This window comes from Phyllobates terribilis, unplaced genomic scaffold, assembly GCF_046119375.1.
Source record: "Phyllobates terribilis strain yellow unplaced genomic scaffold, ASM4611937v1 Scaffold_2__4_contigs__length_985480577, whole genome shotgun sequence".
Taxonomy (NCBI): domain Eukaryota; kingdom Metazoa; phylum Chordata; class Amphibia; order Anura; family Dendrobatidae; genus Phyllobates; species Phyllobates terribilis.
In genome coordinates this window covers 506,631,696-506,651,258 of record NW_027362762.1, presented here as the reverse complement: position 1 = coordinate 506,651,258, position 19,563 = coordinate 506,631,696, and the positions used below count along the sequence as shown (strand labels likewise).

The 19,563-nt window shown below is 41.3% G+C and overlaps 1 protein-coding gene and 1 pseudogene across 1 annotated transcript in view; one reads left to right on the top strand and one right to left on the bottom strand.

The window, feature by feature from the left end:
• Nucleotides 1–3,197: 3,197 nt before the first annotated feature.
• GRIK3 (glutamate ionotropic receptor kainate type subunit 3) overlaps nt 3,198–19,563 on the bottom strand; it is an 849,506-nt gene continuing 833,140 nt past the window's right edge. The window contains exons 14-16 of the mRNA XM_073665899.1: nt 11,922–12,144; nt 10,793–11,043; nt 3,198–4,546 (exon numbers count right to left, since the gene is read on the bottom strand). Coding sequence (XP_073522000.1) covers nt 4,352–4,546; nt 10,793–11,043; nt 11,922–12,144 — 669 coding nt within the window. The 3' untranslated portion in view covers nt 3,198–4,351. The remainder of the gene's footprint in view (nt 4,547–10,792; nt 11,044–11,921; nt 12,145–19,563) is intronic.
• LOC141242350 (serine/arginine-rich splicing factor 9 pseudogene) lies at nt 5,405–9,740 on the top strand (annotated as a pseudogene).

Sequence of the window (19,563 nt, the reverse complement as noted above, 5' to 3'; positions counted from 1 at the left end):
ATTAACTAGGTCTATAACACAGAGCTTCTTTGTGGGCTTTTGCTTTTTCTCCTCTGACTCTGGCCAAGCAAAACATGGCCGCACCTACAGAAAGGTTCTGTGGAATACGTCCAGTTTGTTGAAAAGAAAATTTGCATCCTTATTACCAGAGGCATCATTTTTTTTAAAGGGAGGGAAACAGAAAAAAATCTGTTCAAAAACCAGTGGTGCAGCACAAATTGTACTCAGTTTAAATAAAAAAAAACAGTGAAAGTTTGTCTTAAAGGGTTCGCTCACATTAGCGTATAAATAATTGGTCCCATTCTCATCCATAAAGGTGTTATGATTTTTTTCTTACTTGTCATCTGTGTGCTGTCCGTATGCAATCCATTTTTTTGCTCATTCTTTTACAGGACCATTTACAGTTTCCTATGTTATGGAATTGTAATGTATCAGGAAAAATAACATGCCATACTGATGGTCTGTATGACATGTGATATTTTTCTCACACCCATCAGATATCGGAGTGAATTCACAGAATGCCGCATACAACTGAGAAGAAATATGTCGATCTGCGCTGCCTCATTGTATAACATTGGTCCGAGTGCAATCCAATTTTTTCTCGAATTGCAGTAGTCCGATTTATACACTAGTTTTAGTGAGCCCTTAAGACAACATGTCAGTTCTTCTTATATGTTCATATATAGAACTCGGTTTCTGATTTTCTGCTTGCCACTAAAGTGTGTCCCTGCATAAGTGTTCAGTGAGTGGACACTCATCGCACACTATCAAAGTATGAAGGAAGTTCTTAACTTCATTGACAAGGAGAAAGGAAAATCCTTAGGGGCGGAAAATTATAGAGAAATTACAAAACATAGATGTAAAAAAAAGATGCTGTAACAGATGTAGCAAGGTTTAAATTGACAAATAACACACTATCTTGATTTTACTGGACATCCCCTTCGCAAATCCTCAGGTGGACCCAATAAAATAAAAAAGCACATACTTCTCGACTAGCACTGTTCCAGTGATGGTGACCTTGTGCCTCCAGGAGGTCATTTGACATTGTTATGTCATGTAATCACTGCAGCCCATCAGCAGCTTCTGATGGGCTGTAGCGTTCACAGTTCCATCAGATCAAACAGTTCCATCTGATGGAAGAATGAAATCTGCAACTGATCAGTATCTAATGATTGGCTGCAGCACTCACATTACATAACAATGTCACGTGACCTTGGGAGGCACAGCTTTGACATTGCAGAAATGGCACCAGTCAGGGAGGTGAGCGCTTGTGCCCTGATTTCACCTATGCTGTTCTATCTGGGCCAAGGTAAACTTTGTATGGATGAACGCCACTGCCAATCTGGATCTAGCTTTCATTTTCTATAAATTGCCTCTGAAATATAAGAGCTATATTCTAATTGAGCAAATTATTTATGTTTCTCTTCTATTAGTTTTCTTTTTTTGTTAAATGATCCCATTAATTTCTCCTGCAAATTGGAAGAAAGTTATTCTTTAAAACCATATTCACCCCATTGTGATATGCAAGATGCTTGTTTTACTTTCACTGTATCCTGGTTTATGTATTTGCACATCATTATCTGCAAAATAGATAAGAATCAAGTAATCTTTTTAATATTTAGAGGACTACTAATTATAAAAAAAATATCAAAAATTCACGCAAATCTTTGCTTAGCCCACTATTTTACTTCCATCTTATTTTGCTCTTATTGAGCAATCCAAAAATGAGAAATATAATGTGTAAAGAAATCAGTGTGCGCCATGAGATCAACTAGTCCTTCTCTTTTCTCTTCATCCTTATCCTCCTCTTCCGCCACAGAGCCCTGCATCTGGCTATTATACTGACAGTAATTAAGGGTTAGCTTCTCATTACCCCATCTATAGTAGGATACAAAAATTTTAAGTCCCACCTTTCTATTAGTCATTGCACCATAGTCATTTACCAACTGAAAATGGAACTAATTAGCATGAAATTAATCCCTCTGTTCTCTGCAAGATTTCTACAAAAAACAAACAAACAGAAAAATGAAGAAAATCCTTCAAATAAAAAATAAATAATCATTAATAAAAAATGAATGTGATTTATTGTACGTAAAACTGAAAACACTAAAAGTGAGCAGAGTGTTAGCTCAAAGTGCTACATTGAATTATTTATTCCTCTAAAACTTTAGGGTCACCCTATTGTTTTGTCGAACAATATAGGAAATCTGATACTTTGTGTCTTGTCTCCCCTTTATGTGGATCTTCCATTGACGAAAGCTGGGGAAAATCTTGATGAATGCTGGAGAAAAAAATACATGTTAGGCTATGTTCACATGTCCAGTAGTGATCAGTTAGAATGGATCCAGCAGCAATCCGTTGCCGACACAACTTTTTAGTCCGTTATTAAATAACTGATTATGTGCTTATGTGCATGTAGCCTACAATTTCTTTATACAGTTCCCATGAAAATATGTTACAATGTTACAGAATACAGACAAACCCTTAATGCAAACTGATTTAACAGCCTTCAGAGTAAATAGGTAAAAGCAGTGAAACTATTGAATATAGGATCATACTAAATGAAGGGTTTGTGTGAAAGCTGTAACTGTGAAGACACATAAGTCTGCTTAAAAGGGTTCTCCAGACTTGGGTCAAAAGTCTGCAAGTTACATTATGTGACTGCAGAATGCTGAATTGTGACAGCTTGTGGTGCACATGTGGTCACGATTCCCTAGTATTCCTTGTGGGAGGGGGCGATCACGTGATTTGCATACTTGCGGTAATGTGCCAACTAGACATGTTCGGCTTCTTCCAATGGAAGTAAATTGAAAGAAGCCAAGTAAGTCTAGTCGGCACATGACAGCAAGTATAAAAAGTCACATGACAGCCCACTCGCACCGTAAAATAATCACATATAGACATGTGTGCAGGTTGTCATGATTGAGCAGTCTGCAGTCAAATTGTGTAGATGTTTATCCCAAGTCTAGACATCCCCTTTAAGATAGAAGGGCAGTTGCTTAAAAGTTGCACTGGAGTCATAAAAGTACACATATATTTTTGATCTCAAAGAAGAATATTTTCTCAGAAATAAAATTATTTAGTTCAAAATGTGCCACTTTGGAAGTTCCACCATTATTTATGAATGTAGGTCGTAATTTGGCCATTTAACTATTAAATTCTAATATTGTTAATGAGCAAGACAGAATACAGTGGAGTTAATAAAATAGAAGAAAAACATGTATTTTTGTTTCATTACATTACTTTACACATTTGACATGGGTTTGGTGCAATATTAACAGCACAGAAAAAAAAAGGAAATAAAAAGTTGCACCAATATAAAAACTGTGTATTTAACAGTATGTCTTTTACCACTGAGAAGTATGAAGATGGCAATACGGGCACACAGTTATGACAGCTGGGTCACTACAATTTAATTTTTCTATACACAAATCCCAAAGTGTCATCCTGCACAGAGTACCATAGCTGCCTTCCATAACCATTTGTCTTCTGTGTATAGGCCAAAAACAAATTTTCATTTTTTTTTTTGATTTTCATGATAAATTTGGCTCTAGCGAATCACACTGTGATTTGACTAGTAGTGATAACAGATAAAACCCTATCTTTGGTTACTTTGTTTCCTGGGTTGGCATTATGGTCCTGTGGGATATTTTGAGACTTGTGGTAGCTTCATAAAGAATCACTGCAATAAAGACGTATGGTTAAAAAGAAATGTATACAGAATGGCATTACTGAGTGATATGTTTTTCCTTGCAGGTTGAAGGTTCATGCTAAGAGTCTTGTTGAACTGTGCAAAGGAAAGCACATAAGTAATAAGGTGGTGTTGTAGTCCCCTTTTCTCAGCTTAGGTATGTTATTCTAGATCGGCATTAGTTCTGAAGTAGTAATCTTCATGTGTCAGCCGCATTTAAGGACCCAATAGCTGTCTGATTCAGACATAACTTAAAGTCTGCACCTTTTGCAAACTCCTCATAGGCGCAGCATTGAGGTATGAGTTCCCACTGAGCAGTTTGGCAGACCATACGTATGTAGCAAGTGTGCTGTGTACAACAAGACAGAACTGATCTTCCTTCTTCTCAAAACTTCCCGCAAAGACAAAGTCATTTTCATTTTTATTGCCATGCTCAATAATGCCACAAAGTCTTTGTGGCTTCTCAATGTCCACTGAGGGTGAAATTAACTTGGCGATAAAATGCCTCTGTAAGTTTTGTGTGTAAACAAGAGACTTCTGGCTGTAGGGTATAAGAACGTGTAATGCCCTTGGCTTCTTTCTAAGTCAATATTGATAAAGGGCATGAAAGTTTTTGATCAAGGACTGATATCAAGAGTATTGTGCACACATTTCATTGTTCTATGGAAATACTGGGGTTAATCCAGTATTGCAGGTCATGTTATCCTTTCCAGGCAGTCTTCTGTCATTGAAAGTGTGCATGTTAATTACGGCGTCACTCTTGACCATGACTGGTGGCTGAGGTTTATGTTTGACACGCCGCTGGCAGGTGAGAGATAATCGGATCTCATCAGCCATTGTGCTGCAAAAAGAACGCTGAAGAAGAAAAGGCATGAGAATCAATGTCATGTCATCAGGTTCTATTATCACGTATAGTCTTACAACATGTTAAGATTTTTCTAAAAAAAATCATTGACATTAAAGGAAGCATTGATTAGAACATTTCAAGTCATGACTATATATTTTTTAAAACAGACTTTTAGCATTATTTGGATAAACCATAGAGTAGCTTTTTGGATACAGAGAAAACTCTTTCTTGGCAATGATATTCACAAAGCAGCTCTAAGAGTCTACTAAGTCACTGGCTACAAGTGACTGCCGTTGGTCCTTCATAAAAATCTTTATTGAATATTAGTAGTAGTTAAAAACCCACTCAATAGCATGTAAAAAACCAAAATATTGCTGCCAACAGGAACAAAAAAGGGATGTCCACCTCCACCGCATTGGTATTGTAGGTTGACCGTATGATAAAGCATCAATATCAGATAGCTGAGGGTGCAACACCGTGGATGAATGAATCTGAGATTTGAGATTCAAATTCGTCAAGTCATGGAAATTTTACAGGGAAATTCAATTTGCAGCTAAGTTATTCTTTGCGAATTGAATGTTCCTTATTATGTTCTGGAGTTGCTCTTGACCCCAAAGCAGAATAAACATAAGTTGTACAAAAAATCCATAATACTCACCTGACATGTCCCATCATCTCCGGAGCTTGCCGTCTGCTGCTTGGTGCCTCTTCTTCTCCCCTTCCTTAGTCACACACATTCTCTTTAGTCTTCTTCACTCCAGGTTCTGGCTTCAGACTCGACAAGATCTAATGTCACTGTGCGCCAAGCTGTCACTTGGTTGACACATGTCATAATGTTGTGAAGTCACAACATTTGTCTTCATGGCATGGTCCACAGTGACATTAGTGGCTTGTCCATTCAGAAGTCCTGGCCAAGGTGTAACAAAGCTGGTCGAAGGGTAAAAGAAGAGACATCGAGGACCACAATGTGGGTTGCGGTGGTGCCAGGACAGGTTTGTGATGAGGTGAGCATATTATTTTTAATTTAACCATTTGTCTGTCCCTCTACGGTTCAGCAATATGATAGCTGCAGCTGACCACCATTTTGCTGAAATATATGAATTGCAAAAAAATCCATATTTTGGAGAATACAGATTTTTTTAAAATTCAAAAAGAATTTAATTCTTATAGAATAAATTTGTCCATCTCTATTCAACACCAGACAGCCTGAATGGCGTCTGAGCTGCAGTTCATGGCAATGGCAACTAAATAGTTTATGGAGATGTGCTGTTCCACTCCATACAATTTTTACCTTTAGTATTCACCAGAGCCGAGAAACCCCTAAAATGTTTATCTAAACTTCAATGACATCCTGTGCCTTGTTGTTTGGATCTGTCAGTATCAATATAGTTTTATGTATAGGTCTTCACAGCCTTTCATCGTTTAAAGAGTGATCGGTGTTTTAATTATATTTCATAAATCAAAGATTCACATGAAAATAAGCAATTTTGTAATATATCAGAGAAATTTTCTTCCTTCTCATTATGGATTGAACTTTCACTTTCAATTCAGGCTCAAAAGTGTAAAATCTGTTTCATTGAATACAGATTTTCCCATTACTGTGATAGAAGATGGCGGTTGGTGCTTGTATATTCTATAGAGAAGAGAGGGGGAGGAGTTAGAGCAGACACAGACATTCTCTTGCAAGTTCTCCTGAAACAAGAGTTACAGTTCTTCATAGAATTTTATGACAACCAACTGTCATCTTCCATCTCAGTAATGGGAAAATGTGTGATGACTGAAGACAAATTTTACCACTGAATTGAGAATTTTGAACATGAATGATCAGTCCTGGAGGAAAAAGAAGCAGATTTCTCTAATAAGATATATTACGCTTCTTATTTTTATGTATACTATTGATTGAAATGAAAACGATGGTTACTCTTTAAAGGTTCCTGAATTTACTGACTCTGACTTCACTGTTGCAAGGAGGCGTAAAGTGATGTTGAAGGAAACACCTGCTTTATCTACATGACACATTAGAAAGTTGTAAAATAAGCTTTGTTGCTTTCAAAGTAAAGGCCCCGTCACACTTAGCGACGCTGCAACGATTCCGACAACGATACGACCTGTCAGGGATCGTTGCTGCGTCGCTATGTGATCGCTGGTGAGATGTCAAACAGGCAGGCTCACCAGCGATCAGGGGAGCAGCGACATCGTGGAAAGAATCTTTCCACGATGTCCTGCTCCTGGTTACGAGCGTGCTGAAGCAGGAGCAGGCTGGTAACAATGGTAAACATCGCGTTACTAGGGGCACACGTGCTCCTAGTAACCCGTTGTTTATCATGGTTACCACTCTGCTACAGTGAGTGGGAGGTTACCGCTCACTTTAGCAGGCTCGTAACCATGATAAACAACGGGTTACTAGGTGCGCGTGTGCCCCTAGTAACCCGATGTTTACCATAGTTACCAGCCTGATCGCTGCTCCCACTGGTCACACACAGCGATGTGTGCTGACCAGCGGGAGAGCAACGACCAAAAAATGGTCCAGGACACTTTGCAGCGATCAGCGACCTCACAGCAGGGGCCTGATCGCTGCAAAGTGTCACACATAGCAACATCGCTGGTGAGGTCGCTGTTGTGTCACCAAAACCATGACACAGCAGCGATCTCACTAGCGATCTCGCTATGTGAGATGGGGGCTTAAGAACTGGCAAACCCTTATATCAAGTAGTTTCCTTAAAGGGGTTGTCCAACAAAGTAATTAATAGATTACAATGTAATCAATAGATCTTGGAAAAAAAATAAATTCCACATTAGGATGTGTTTAAAAAATGTTCCTGTGCTGAGATAATCTTATAAGTGTGATAATGCTATGTATTGTGTAATGACTGTGTCTGATCCTGCAGGAACATGGTCTGCACAGCAGACCACGATCTCAGCACAGGGACATTTTTTTGAACACATCCAATTGTGGAACTTATTTTTATTCCAAGACCTATTATTTAAAATGTAGTTTGTTCATGGGCTAACAAGGGTGAAAACTGGGTCTCTGTTAAGAAATTGTAAACATAAATATTGTACCTATTGCAATACCTAATATTTTATGTCAACAGTAGAGATGAGTGCGTAAAGAAGAACTTTTAATTTGTCTGTTTAAGAAGATTTTCACAGGAAATTTGATTTGCGGACAAGTTATTCTCTGGAAATTTAATGTCCCTTATTAAGCTCTGGGGTCTTTTCACGAGCACTGTTAACTTGCATGCACATGCATAGAACCTTCCTGAGTCTTATAAGTGCCAGAAGTCCTGGCTTAATGTGAAAGGCCCGAAATCAGAAGAAGCGACGAGGGCTAGACAGTTGAGAGTGAGGAGCAGAGAGGCCAGAGAGGTGATCAGTGATGTGAATATAAGGTTTTTTTTCATGTTTTAACTTTTTGATGGCCCTTTGCAGTTCTGAAAAATGGCAACCAGTGGCTGCCATTTTACTGAATCAGTATAGAAGCAAGTTACAAAAAACAACATTTTGGCAAATGCGGATTTTTGTAAAGTTTGAGTAGAATTTCATTTGCTCACTTCTAGTCACCAGCAATAAGTTATGGCAGCTTAACCCTCTCGCACCGTCACGGGCCATACTTGGGTGCTCGGGAAGCAGAACATGTCTTGGATATATTCACGCTGGAACAATTTATGTCCAAGCTCCCAGGTGACTTAAAAGAATGGGTGGCAGATAGAAAACCACTCAGTCTGGATGAGGCTGCAGGATTTGCTGATGATTGGTCTGCCAATCAACCAGGGCTATGTGGAAGTATAGCCCCAGCGAGTCAGGAACAGGGCTTACAGGGAGGCCAGTGAGACCCATGGACTTGTGAGAGGAGGAACTGTGGGATTTTGGACTTCACAAAGAGGGGGAGGTTTCCCAAGCTCTCAAGCTCTTGCGTTGGGGCGAGGGGAGTTAAGCTGCCAAAACTGTGGACACATGGGACACTTTGCCAGGGATTGCCGGGAACATTCTAGCCTACATCATCCGCGTCCCCAACCTGTGAAAACTGTGCTGCAATGGAACTGGAATGCTGGGGGAGAGAGGATCTCACTACGCCGACTGGAAGAGAAGAGGCATATGTGGTACAAGGACAAGTGTCTCGGACTAGTTGGGACACCTTAGTGACCATGAACCAGCATCTGCAGAAGGTCTGGGTAGAAGGCATGGAGGCTGCGGGGCTCTGTGACACTGGAGCATCAGTCACACTGATCAAAGAAAATCTAGTATCTGACCAATGTATTGTTCCCACCAGCCGTATGTTAGTCAATGTAGCCAGAGGAGAATCTCTGAACATTCTAAGGACCCGAATACATTTAGACTGGGGTCACAGTCATGAAATGGTGTTGCTGGGAAGCAACCTAGGAGCAGGGTTGATGTGCCACTTGGCTAATGTTGTAACCCAAAGCCAAGGACCGGTTCCTACTGCGTCAGCCGAGAGGGAATAGAGCGATCTCAACATGCCGACTTTGCCCTCACCAGTGGTGAGTAATGCACCAAATACAATGACTGTTACCAGTAAGGAATGTGACCTTGGGGAGGTAGATGACATCAGGGAGGAGGCCCAGGGACTTGGGGACATCACCCTGGTCAACCCAGATATTGTCCCCCAAGAAGACTATTTACCAGGCCACCAAGTGACCAACCCCCAGCTGGGGGTCAGTGCTCTGGGGATGGGCGCATTTATGTGGGCAAATTACCAGCCGATATACGTGAAACAGTGCTGGAGGAGTTGTTCCATCAGTACAGGCAGATCTGTATCATCGAGCTGAAGAATTGCAGGGGGAGCAGGGCTGCACCGTTCACCTTCATCAGGTTCCATGATCCGCAGAATGTGGAGGACGCAGTGGTTGGATGCATTGGATACGAGTTAGTTTCTCAACGGTTATGTGTGGAGTTCCCCAGGTCAAACCAGGGATCAGCAGGTGGATATGGAAGATCCCGCGGGAAGAATGGATCCCTGTCCCGGTGAACTGAATACAGGGTCCTCGCTTCAGAGCTTCCCCCATCGGGGAGTTGTCAGGCTTTGAAGCTGGAGATGTCTGCTATGCCGATGTACACCAGAATGGAATGGGGATTGTGGAGTTTATTCGCAAGGAAGACATGGAATATGCTTTGAGGAAACTGGATGATACAAAGTTTCATTCTCATGAAGGTGAAACCTCTTACATCTGTCTGTGCTGAAAGAAATTTCAATCGACTGTCCTGATAAGTGAAGAAGGTGGATAGTCATTCTCGTAAACTGAAGCCCAGAGCTGGCCATGCTGAAAAAGTGAGGAGCGGGAGGAACTGGCTTTAGACTAAAGACTACTGGACCAATGGACGTAGAGCGGAATCCATGGCTCTAAGGGATGAAGACTTTTTCTACCACAGAGCACCGGTTACGTCGATCTTTGTTTTGTTTTATTAGTAATTTTCTTGCTCGTCAGTTTAAGGTGCACAAATCTCTCCTAGAAAGTCTTCAGCCTCAGGAATGAATGTTTCCATTCAGTGACAGTAAGAAGAGAAAGACGTGCATACTAGATGCATAAATAAGGCCAGACACAAGATTGGTAATCAGGTAAAGCAATCATTCCATTACTCTCGTTAGTGTCTTAGGGGCCTCAAGCCATTGTTCTCCCTGCTATTAGTCCTATTATGTGGATGGGGGTTGAAGACCAAGTGGAGTCATCACCACAGGGGGTCTCACATGCAGTCTCAGATGATGGGGCTCAGCTGCAGGAAAATACTTCCACTAATGCACAGTTAGCTTTGGGGGGGTGTGTCCCGAAGGCCGGGCTCAATTCCGGAGGGGTGGCTTGCAGTATTTAAGACACTGATGAGGAAATGGAGGGGTTGTTGCTGGCTGGAGCTGGTTACATATGCTATGGTGGTGGTATCTGTTGTCTGATTTGAGGAACTATACTAAGGACTGTTGTTGCTGGCTGGAGCTGGATACATGTACTACGGTCATGGTATCTGTCATCTGGAGCAGCATGGGCTGTGACTGAAGACTATACTGGCGGGAGATACAAAAGCTGTGGGAGATATCGCCTGGTACGGTAGCAGTGGAACTACCAGCTTCAGGTTGGGATCTTGCGGACTGGGGGCATTGCATTGTGGCCATCTACTTGAGTTGCTGTAAGACCATGGACGTAAAGAATAAAAAATAGTTGCATTGTTAACCTGCCTAGGTGATTATTTCAACCCAAAACCTCAGATCTTCACAAGCCATAAACAGAAAAAAAATAACTGACCTGCTCTCGCTCTGCCGTCTTCCTCAGTTTATATATAAACTCCGCCACTGCTACTACTACAGAGAGAATCAGACCTGCTGCCAATACAATAAAGATGCCTCCCATGTTTTGTATGCCCAATGCACTGGCCTCCTTATTTCTTTCATCTGGGCAGCCCCCAGCTCTCCACCACCTTTCTTTCATTTTATGGATTTCATCAGCTTCTTGAAGCTGTAGGATAGCAATACTTATCCGGTCTCGGTACGGAGAACCTTGAAAAAGAAAAACATGTTTTTTATTATAAGTTTAATATTTTAACATTCACATAAACTTTAGATCAATTATGCTCTACTGTATTTCCAAACACCACAATTTAGCACTAGGATTCCAAACACCTGGCAAAGCTAAAGCCTTTATGGCGGCACATGGAGTCTATAGTTATGTATTATGAAGCTGTTGACACTGCATATTCCACAGTATGGCATCTTTGTATGGATCTGTATTTTATCATGAAAGCAATGCTATTCGATGAGAATACTTTCCCAACTTAGAAAGCAATGGAGCATTTTTTTTATAGAATCAGTAGAAATTAAATTCATTTTATTTATCACATGTAGAATATATAAACGTTTTGTTCAAAATCTCAATTTTGTTCCATTGGATGTTGATTGGTTTTTCAGAGTTCCGAATTTTTCAGACATAGTATAATATTTTCCCTCTAAGATATTCTCAAATAAGGGTTATATATTGCAAAATAAGTCAATTTATGGCAGTGAAAAACATATCTGAGAAAAAATGCCTATGCAAACAATAATCAATGCATTTTAATTACACGTAATCGTCTTAGAAGAGCACATCACCGGTATATAATGTAGTAAATGAAACTGAATTCATATTTCAATTTCATCAAGTACAAACTTTTGTAATATGTTGAAGTGTTAGCCTATGCCAGTTACATTTTTCACTGCTTTATGCTGTCGTAGATCCTTACTATATCTAAGAATTTCTCAAGTGGAGAAGGGATTTCTTTCTAGATAGATGTTTGCTTTGAGGTAGTAACCTTTTCTGCTGTCTATAATTTAAACAAGAAGCATATTCCGAAAACAACCTGCGTAAACATGTGTTTGTCAAATTATCGCGCTTTTCTTACCCATGGGTGTCCCAATTCCATAACCCTTTGAGTCTATGAGTCCTCCAATCTGTGTTAGATTGCAGTTCCTCTGAGTTATGTATTCAATAGCTGTTGATTCCATTAGCAGAGCATAGTCGGATGAGAGGACTCGCTGGATGCCTTCCTCATTACTCTTAACGAGCGACGATGGCTTGCTGCTCATGAACGCCCACATCTTCTCGAAGGTCGAAATGTGAGATTTCTGCAGAGTAAACAAACAAGAGATGGTGTTGAGATTCATGCTGTTTATCAGATGAGCACTTTTTGTTTCTCACTGTCAAATGGCAAAGAACAGAAAATTAGCACACACTATTATAAAATTCTCTTTTTCTTCAACTGTGAATCCTCCAGGGCAAGGAATATTGATGGCAAACAATGATAGCACAGCTAGTCCTAACTGCCCATCTTAGCAGTTCTGAAATCTTATGTGCAACGTGGTTGTTTGCTGTTTCAATTTAAAAACATCACTATTATTCAGAATTTAAAAAATACTAAGTTATATCAATATACTCACAGAAATGAATTGTAATTGGGGGCAGAGGCATACATAGGAATCATGGGGCTCCATAGCAGAAGCTCTAATTGGGCCCCCCCCAAAAAAAAATATATATATATATTTGTCTGTGTCACAGAAGAGCAGATCTCACAACTTTCCATCCTCTACACAGTAATATTCCTCCTGCTGAAGTCCTAGATTCCTCTTTCATTGCCCCACAAAGTGTGATTCCAACAAAAGTGCCCCCCAAACACAGTATGATACCCCATGGTGAATTCCTCCACATGTGCAGTATAATGACCGTATTGTACCCCACTTCAACTCCCAAGGCAAAGTATGGTGACCCCAACACAGCATGATCACCCTACTGTGACCCCCACACAGCTCTCCATGCTGTATAATGGGCCTACATACAGTATAATGGCCCGCACTAGCCCTCCAAAAAGTATGATGGGCCTACATACAGTATAATGGCCCGCACTAGCCCTCCAAACAGTACAATGGACCCCACACAACCTTTCACACTGTATAATTGCTTTCATACAGTATAATGGCCCCCCACATAGCCCTCAAAATATTATAATGGCTCCACATAGCCTTCCTTATGGTATAATACGCCCCCCATAATCCTCCATATAGTATAATGAACTTCCCATGGTCCTCCATAGAATATAATGCACTCCCCATAGTCCTCCATACAGTATATTACACACCCCATAGGGTAAAATGCAGCCTCCATATAGTATAATGCACCCCACAGTCCTGCAGTATTATGGGCACCACGTACTCACTGATTTTAAAATACTGTATATTTGAAATAAGCTGACCCGAGTATAAGCTGAGGCCCCTAATTTTACCACAAAAAAAGGGGAAAATGTATTAACTTGAGCATAAGCCTAGGGTGGGAAATGCAGCAGCTACTGGTAAATTTCCCCATCCTGGTATGTGTGGCCTCCTCAATCCCTCAATCCTGGTATGTGTGGGCCTCCTCAATCCCCCAATCCTGGTATGTGTGGCCTCCTCAATCCCCCAATCCTGTTATGTGTGGCCTCCTCAATTTCCCAATCCTGGTATATGTGGTCTCCTCAATCCCCCAATCCTGGTATGTGTGGCCTCCTAAATCTTCCAATCATGGTATGTGTGGGCCTCCTCAATCCCCCAATCTTGGTATGTGTGGCCTCCTCAATCCCCTAATCCTGGTATGTGTGGCTTCCTCAATCCCCCAATCCTGGTATGTGTGGCCACCTCAATCCCCCAATCCTGGTATGTTTGGCCTCCCCAATCCCCCAATCCTGGTATGTGTGGCCTCCTCAATCTCCCAATCCTGGTATGTGTGGCCTCCTCAATCCCCCCATCCTGGTATGTGTGGCCTCCTCAATGCTCCAATCCTGGTATGAGTGGCCTCCTCAATCCCCCAATCCTTGTATGCTTGGGCCACCTCAATATCCCAATCCAGGTATGCATGGGCCTTCTCAATCCCCCAATCCTGGTATGAGTGGGACTCATAAATCCCCTAATCCTGGTATGTGTGGCCTCCTCAATCCCCCAATCCTGGTATGTGTGGGCCTCCTCAATCCCCCAATACTGGTATGTGTGGGCCTCCTCAATCCCCCAATCCTTGTATGTGTGGCCTCCTCAATCCCCAAATCCTGATATGTGTGGCCTCTTCAATCCCCCAATCCTGGTATGTGTGGACCTCTTCAATCCCCCAATCCTGGTATGTGTGTGCCTCCTCAATCCCCCAATCCCGGTATGTGTGTGCCTCCTCAATCCCTCAATCCTGGTATGTGTGGGCCTCCTCAATCCCCCAATCCTGGTATGTTTGGACCAAATCACTGCACACTTAAAATAATAAACACTAATACTCACCTTCCTTCCTCTGCTCCAGCGCTGCTTCCTGTCTGCTGCAGCTCATGTCAGCATCTGAGCGGCGTGCACTCTCAGAAGCCGAGGTGAGCTGCTGCTGCTGCCTGCACATTCACTCCTCTCCACGCCGGGACTATGGGCATGGAGAAGCGTGAATATGCTTTCTGTTTTGCAGCAGGCACTGACAGCAGGAGCCGCGGCTCAGCGCTCGTCTGTGCCCGCTACTTAAGAGAATGAATATTCCCTCTTCTCCACACCCATGGGAGTTGAGAAGAGGGAATATTCATGTCCCTTTAGCAGCAGGCACACACGGTAGCTGCAGCAGCTGATTCCGCGTGTGCCCGCTCCACTGTCGCTGCAACCTCTCTCCCACCAATACTCACCTATCCTCCCGGTTCCCATGTTGCTTTGGGCCCTCCTGGCTCATGGGCCCCCCTCTGGTCACAGACCCCATAGCAGTGGCGTGGCCTGCCGCCATAGGCGGCATGCAACTGATTGGGGGGAACTAACCTCTTAAGCCGTCTATATGGACATATTGGTCATAGGAAACTGAATAAAATGATACCTCGGTACCTGTGATCTGTGTCTTATTCCAATGAAATCCACATTTATCTTAATATGTAAATGAGCTGTTCTGATCTATGGGCCGGACATAGCTTTTCCAGAGAGCCTACCCCCAGATCATATTTTAAATGAAAGGGATTGTTACGAGTGTGAGACTAGTAGATCAGGAGAGCAGACTATCATTTACTACATGTCTCACACTGGTAACACCCCCTTTTATTTAAAATATGGTCTGGAGGCAGATTCTCATGCAGATCACTGTCCGGCTCATAGATCTTAACAAATCATTTACATATTAGGAAATATGTGGATTTCTCTGGAATAAGACATTGGATCACGGATATCAAGGTATCTTTTTATTCAACTTTCTATGACCTACATGCTCATTATGGCTGAAAGGGGTTTTCCCACGAACAAGAGTTCATTTTAAAAGTCGTCTCGTGTCTTACCGTGTACGGAACGTACCATAGCTCCTGGGCAGGGGAGGAAGCAAAAGACAAGACAAACATTACACGGGGGATCACAGAGGATTCATTTTATGAGGTAAAATATTGTTTAAAAACAGGCAGTGAAATGTTTTACCTCACAAAATAAATCCTCTGTGACCCCCTGCTGTAATGTCTGTATTGTCTTTTGCATCCTCCCCTGCCCAGGAGATGTGGTATGTACATGGTCAGACACAAACAATTTTTAAAATTAACTTTTTTTTGTGGGAAAACCACTTTAAGAGGGTTGATCCTGCTGAGAGATTCCATTTAACAAAAAACAGAAAACACTTTTTTTGGTGGTCAGCAAATATATATCTTGCTATGTTATGAATTTATACATCTCGTAAAAGTCCTTCACATTCAATTTTAGTTTAGTTTAATTCAAGTTTTTAGGGTGCTTTTATATACATAATTGGTGGATTTTTTTTCCTGATAACTGAAGCCTATGAAGATTAACTTCACAAAGCAAACTTTTTCTGAAAAAATGCAACTGACCACAAAACACTGTGTGTAGAACTTTTACACATCTGATCTAGTAGTGTTTTGTCCAAAAACTTGAAGAAATATCTCATTAATGCAAATCGCTACCTATTCACAGAGTAGGTGATAACTTTATTAATACAAATGCTTTAACACTTTCATGACCTTGTGATTCGTGTTTTCCTTCCCTTCTTCCAAGAGCCATAACTTTTCTATTTTTCCGTCAATATAGCCGGATGAAGGCTTGTTTTTTGTGGGAAAAACTGACTTGGCAATATGATTCCCCAGGTCAGTACGAGTATGCAGATACCAAAAATGTATGGGTTCTTTATTAAGTGGTGACAAAAATTCCAAAATTTTTGAGAAAATGTTTTTTTTGGTTTTGTCGCCATATTTTGAGACCCGTAGCGTTTTCTTTTTCCAGGATCTGGGGCTGGGTGAGGGCTTACTTTTTGTTGCTTGAGCTGACGTTTTTCTTGATACTATTTTGGGGTAGATACAGTGTTTTGATCTCCCCTTATTGCATTTTTTGGCTATGTTACGGCGGCTAAAAAAACATAATTCTGGCATTTTGATTTTGCCTCTTGTTACGCCTTTTACCAATCGGATTAAGTGTTTTTATATTTTGATAAATTCGACATTTCTGAAGGCAGTAATACCAAATATGTGTATTTTTTATTTTGTTATTGTTTTATTTTTAACCCCTTAAGGATAGGACGGAGCCAATTATGTACTTAATGACCAGGCCAAATTTTACAATTTTGACCACTGTCAATTTATGAGGTAATAACTCTTGAACGCTTCAACCACTGATGATGAAATTGTTTTTTCGTGACATATTGTACTTCATGGTAGTGGTAAAAAAAGTTTGACATGACTTTGACATGATTTGTGAAAAAAATTTAAATTTGGCGAACATTTTGAATATTTAGCAATTTTCAAAATTTTAATTCTTATGCCCTTAAATCAGAGAGATATGTCACACAAAATAGTTAATAAATGACATTTCTCACATGTCTACTTTACATCAGCACAATTTTTGAACCAATTTTTTTTTTTAGGAAGTTATTAGGGTTAAAAGTTGACCAGCGATTTCTCATTTTTCCAACAAAATTTACAAAACCATTTTTTTTAGGGACCACATCTCATTTGAAGTGACTTTGAGGGGCCTTTATGACAGAAAATCCCCAAAAGTGACACCATTCTAAAAAACTGCACCCCTCAAGGTGCTCAAAACCACATTCAAGAAGTTTGTTAACCCTTCAGGTGCTTCACAGGAATTTTTGGAATGTGGAAGAAAAAAATGAACATTTAATTCTTTTCACATAAATGTTACTTTAAACCCAAATTTTTTTATTTTTGTAAGGGTAACAGGAGAAAATGGACCCTCATTTGTTGTGCAATTTCTCCTGATCACGCTGATACCCCATATGTGGGGGAAAACCACTGTTTGGGCTCACGGCAGGTCTTGGAAGGGAAGGAGTGCCATTTGACTTTTTAAATGTAAAATTTGCTTGAATAATTAGTGGACACTGTTTGGAGAGCCCTTGATGTGCCTAAACAGTGGAAATCCCTCACAATTGACACCATTTTGGAAACTTGACCCCTCAGGGAACTTATCTAGATGTGTGGTGAACCTTGAACCTCCAGGTGCTTCACAAAAGTTTATACCATTGAGTCGTAAAAATAAAATTTTCACATTTCTCCCACAGAAATGTTTTTCAGGCCCCAATTTTGCATTTTCATAAGAGTAACAGGTGAAATTGCATCATACCATTTGTTGTCCAATATCTCCTGAATACGCTGATACCCCATGTTTGGGTAAAAAACACTGTTTGGGCGCACAGCAGAGTTCAGAAGGAGCACTGTTTGACTTTTTGAACGCAAAATTGGCTGGAATCGAGACTGGACGCCATGTTGCGTTTGGAGAGCCCCTGATGTGCCTAAACAGTGACCCCATGTTGGAAACTAGACCCCTCAAGGATTTTATTAATGGGTATAGGGAACATTTTGAACCCAGAGGCACGACTCAGAATTTTATAACATTAGGTCATCATATTGAATATGTTGTCATTAGTCTTGACTGCAACCCTAACCCTAACACAACCCTAACCCTAATCCTAACCCCAACCCTAATCCAAACCCTAACACGGCCCTAACCCTAGCACAACTCTAAGCCTAATCCTAACCCTAACACAACCCTAACCCTAATCCTAACCCTAACACAACCCTAACCCTAACCATAATCCTAACCCTAATTCTAACCCTAACACAACCCTAACCCTTACCCTAATCCTAACCCTAATCCTAACCCTAATCCTAACCCTAACACAACCCTACCCCTTACCCTAATCATAAACCTAATCCTAACCCTAGCACAACCCTAATTCTAACATTAACCCAACACAACCTATACCCTAATCCTAACCCTAACACAACCCAAATAAAACGCTAACCCTATGGGTATGTGCACACTGTCCGGAGCCTCCTGCAGCCCTGACACTGCGGGGCCACCGCCAGCTTCCGCTCAATATGCAAATGAGTGGCGCCATTTTTTATTTTTTTTCACCTGCGGGCTTTCCTCATAGAGGTTAGGTCTATGGGGAAAGCCTGCATGCAGACCCGCAAGAGGAATTGACATGCTGCAGTCTGGAAAGACGCGCCGCATGTCAGTTTACGCGGGAGATCCGCAGGTGCACGGAGATGCATAGTGGACATGAGATTTCTTCAAATCCCATCCACTATGCTTTAACAGCTGGCTGCTGCCGGTTTGATGCTGCATAAACACGCAGCATCAAACCCACAGTGGCTCCTGATTGTGTGCACATACCTTAACCCTAACCCTTCCCCTAATCCTAACACAACCCTAACCCTAACTGCTAGGAATGGGAAAAAAATATTTATTTTATTTTATAATTTTTATCTGCCCAAGGGGGGAACAAAGGAGTTTTTTATTTATTTATTTATTTTTTTTGAACACTGTGATCAAAAAGAACTAATAGAGAAAATTCTCTATTGTTGCCGGGCACTGGTCGGCAGATCTCTGCGGACGCACTGTGCATGCGCCCACCATTATTTGTTACAGGAAAATGCCGAGGGATAATCAGGGTGAGATCTGGGGACCGTACAGGTACCGGGTGGGCTCAGGGGCTTCATTCCTCTCTCCTCTGACATGTATATCATGTCAGGGGAGAGAGGAATCATTGCAACCACTGACACCCTTTTTTTTCTCGTGATCACCGTTATTCACTGAATAACGGTGATCACGTGATCGGGGACTGGAAACGGTAATTAGACTTACTGGTAATTGTGTTTCCTGGAGTACATCCTGACAGCACCATGGAAGATGTCCTCCTAATCCTTCCAGGGACTCGAAACACAAGAGATTAAAAGCCCTCCCCCCTTCCACCCTCCAGTGTTTTTTCTAAGTACCACACCAGGAAGGATGCAACACATTTATTAACCTTTATATATATATATGTTAATTCACAATGCATACACATCAATGACAGAGGGAAACTAACTGTGCTGTCAGGATGGACTCCTGGAAACACAATTACCGGTAAGTCTAATTACCGCTTTCCAGGACGTCCCCCTGATAGCACCATGGAGAATACCAAAGTATTTCCCATAGGGTGGGACTACTGCATGGAGAACCTTCCTGCCGAAAGCTACTCCCTGCCCTGCCAGGACATCTAATTTATAGTGCCTAGAAAAAGTACTCTGA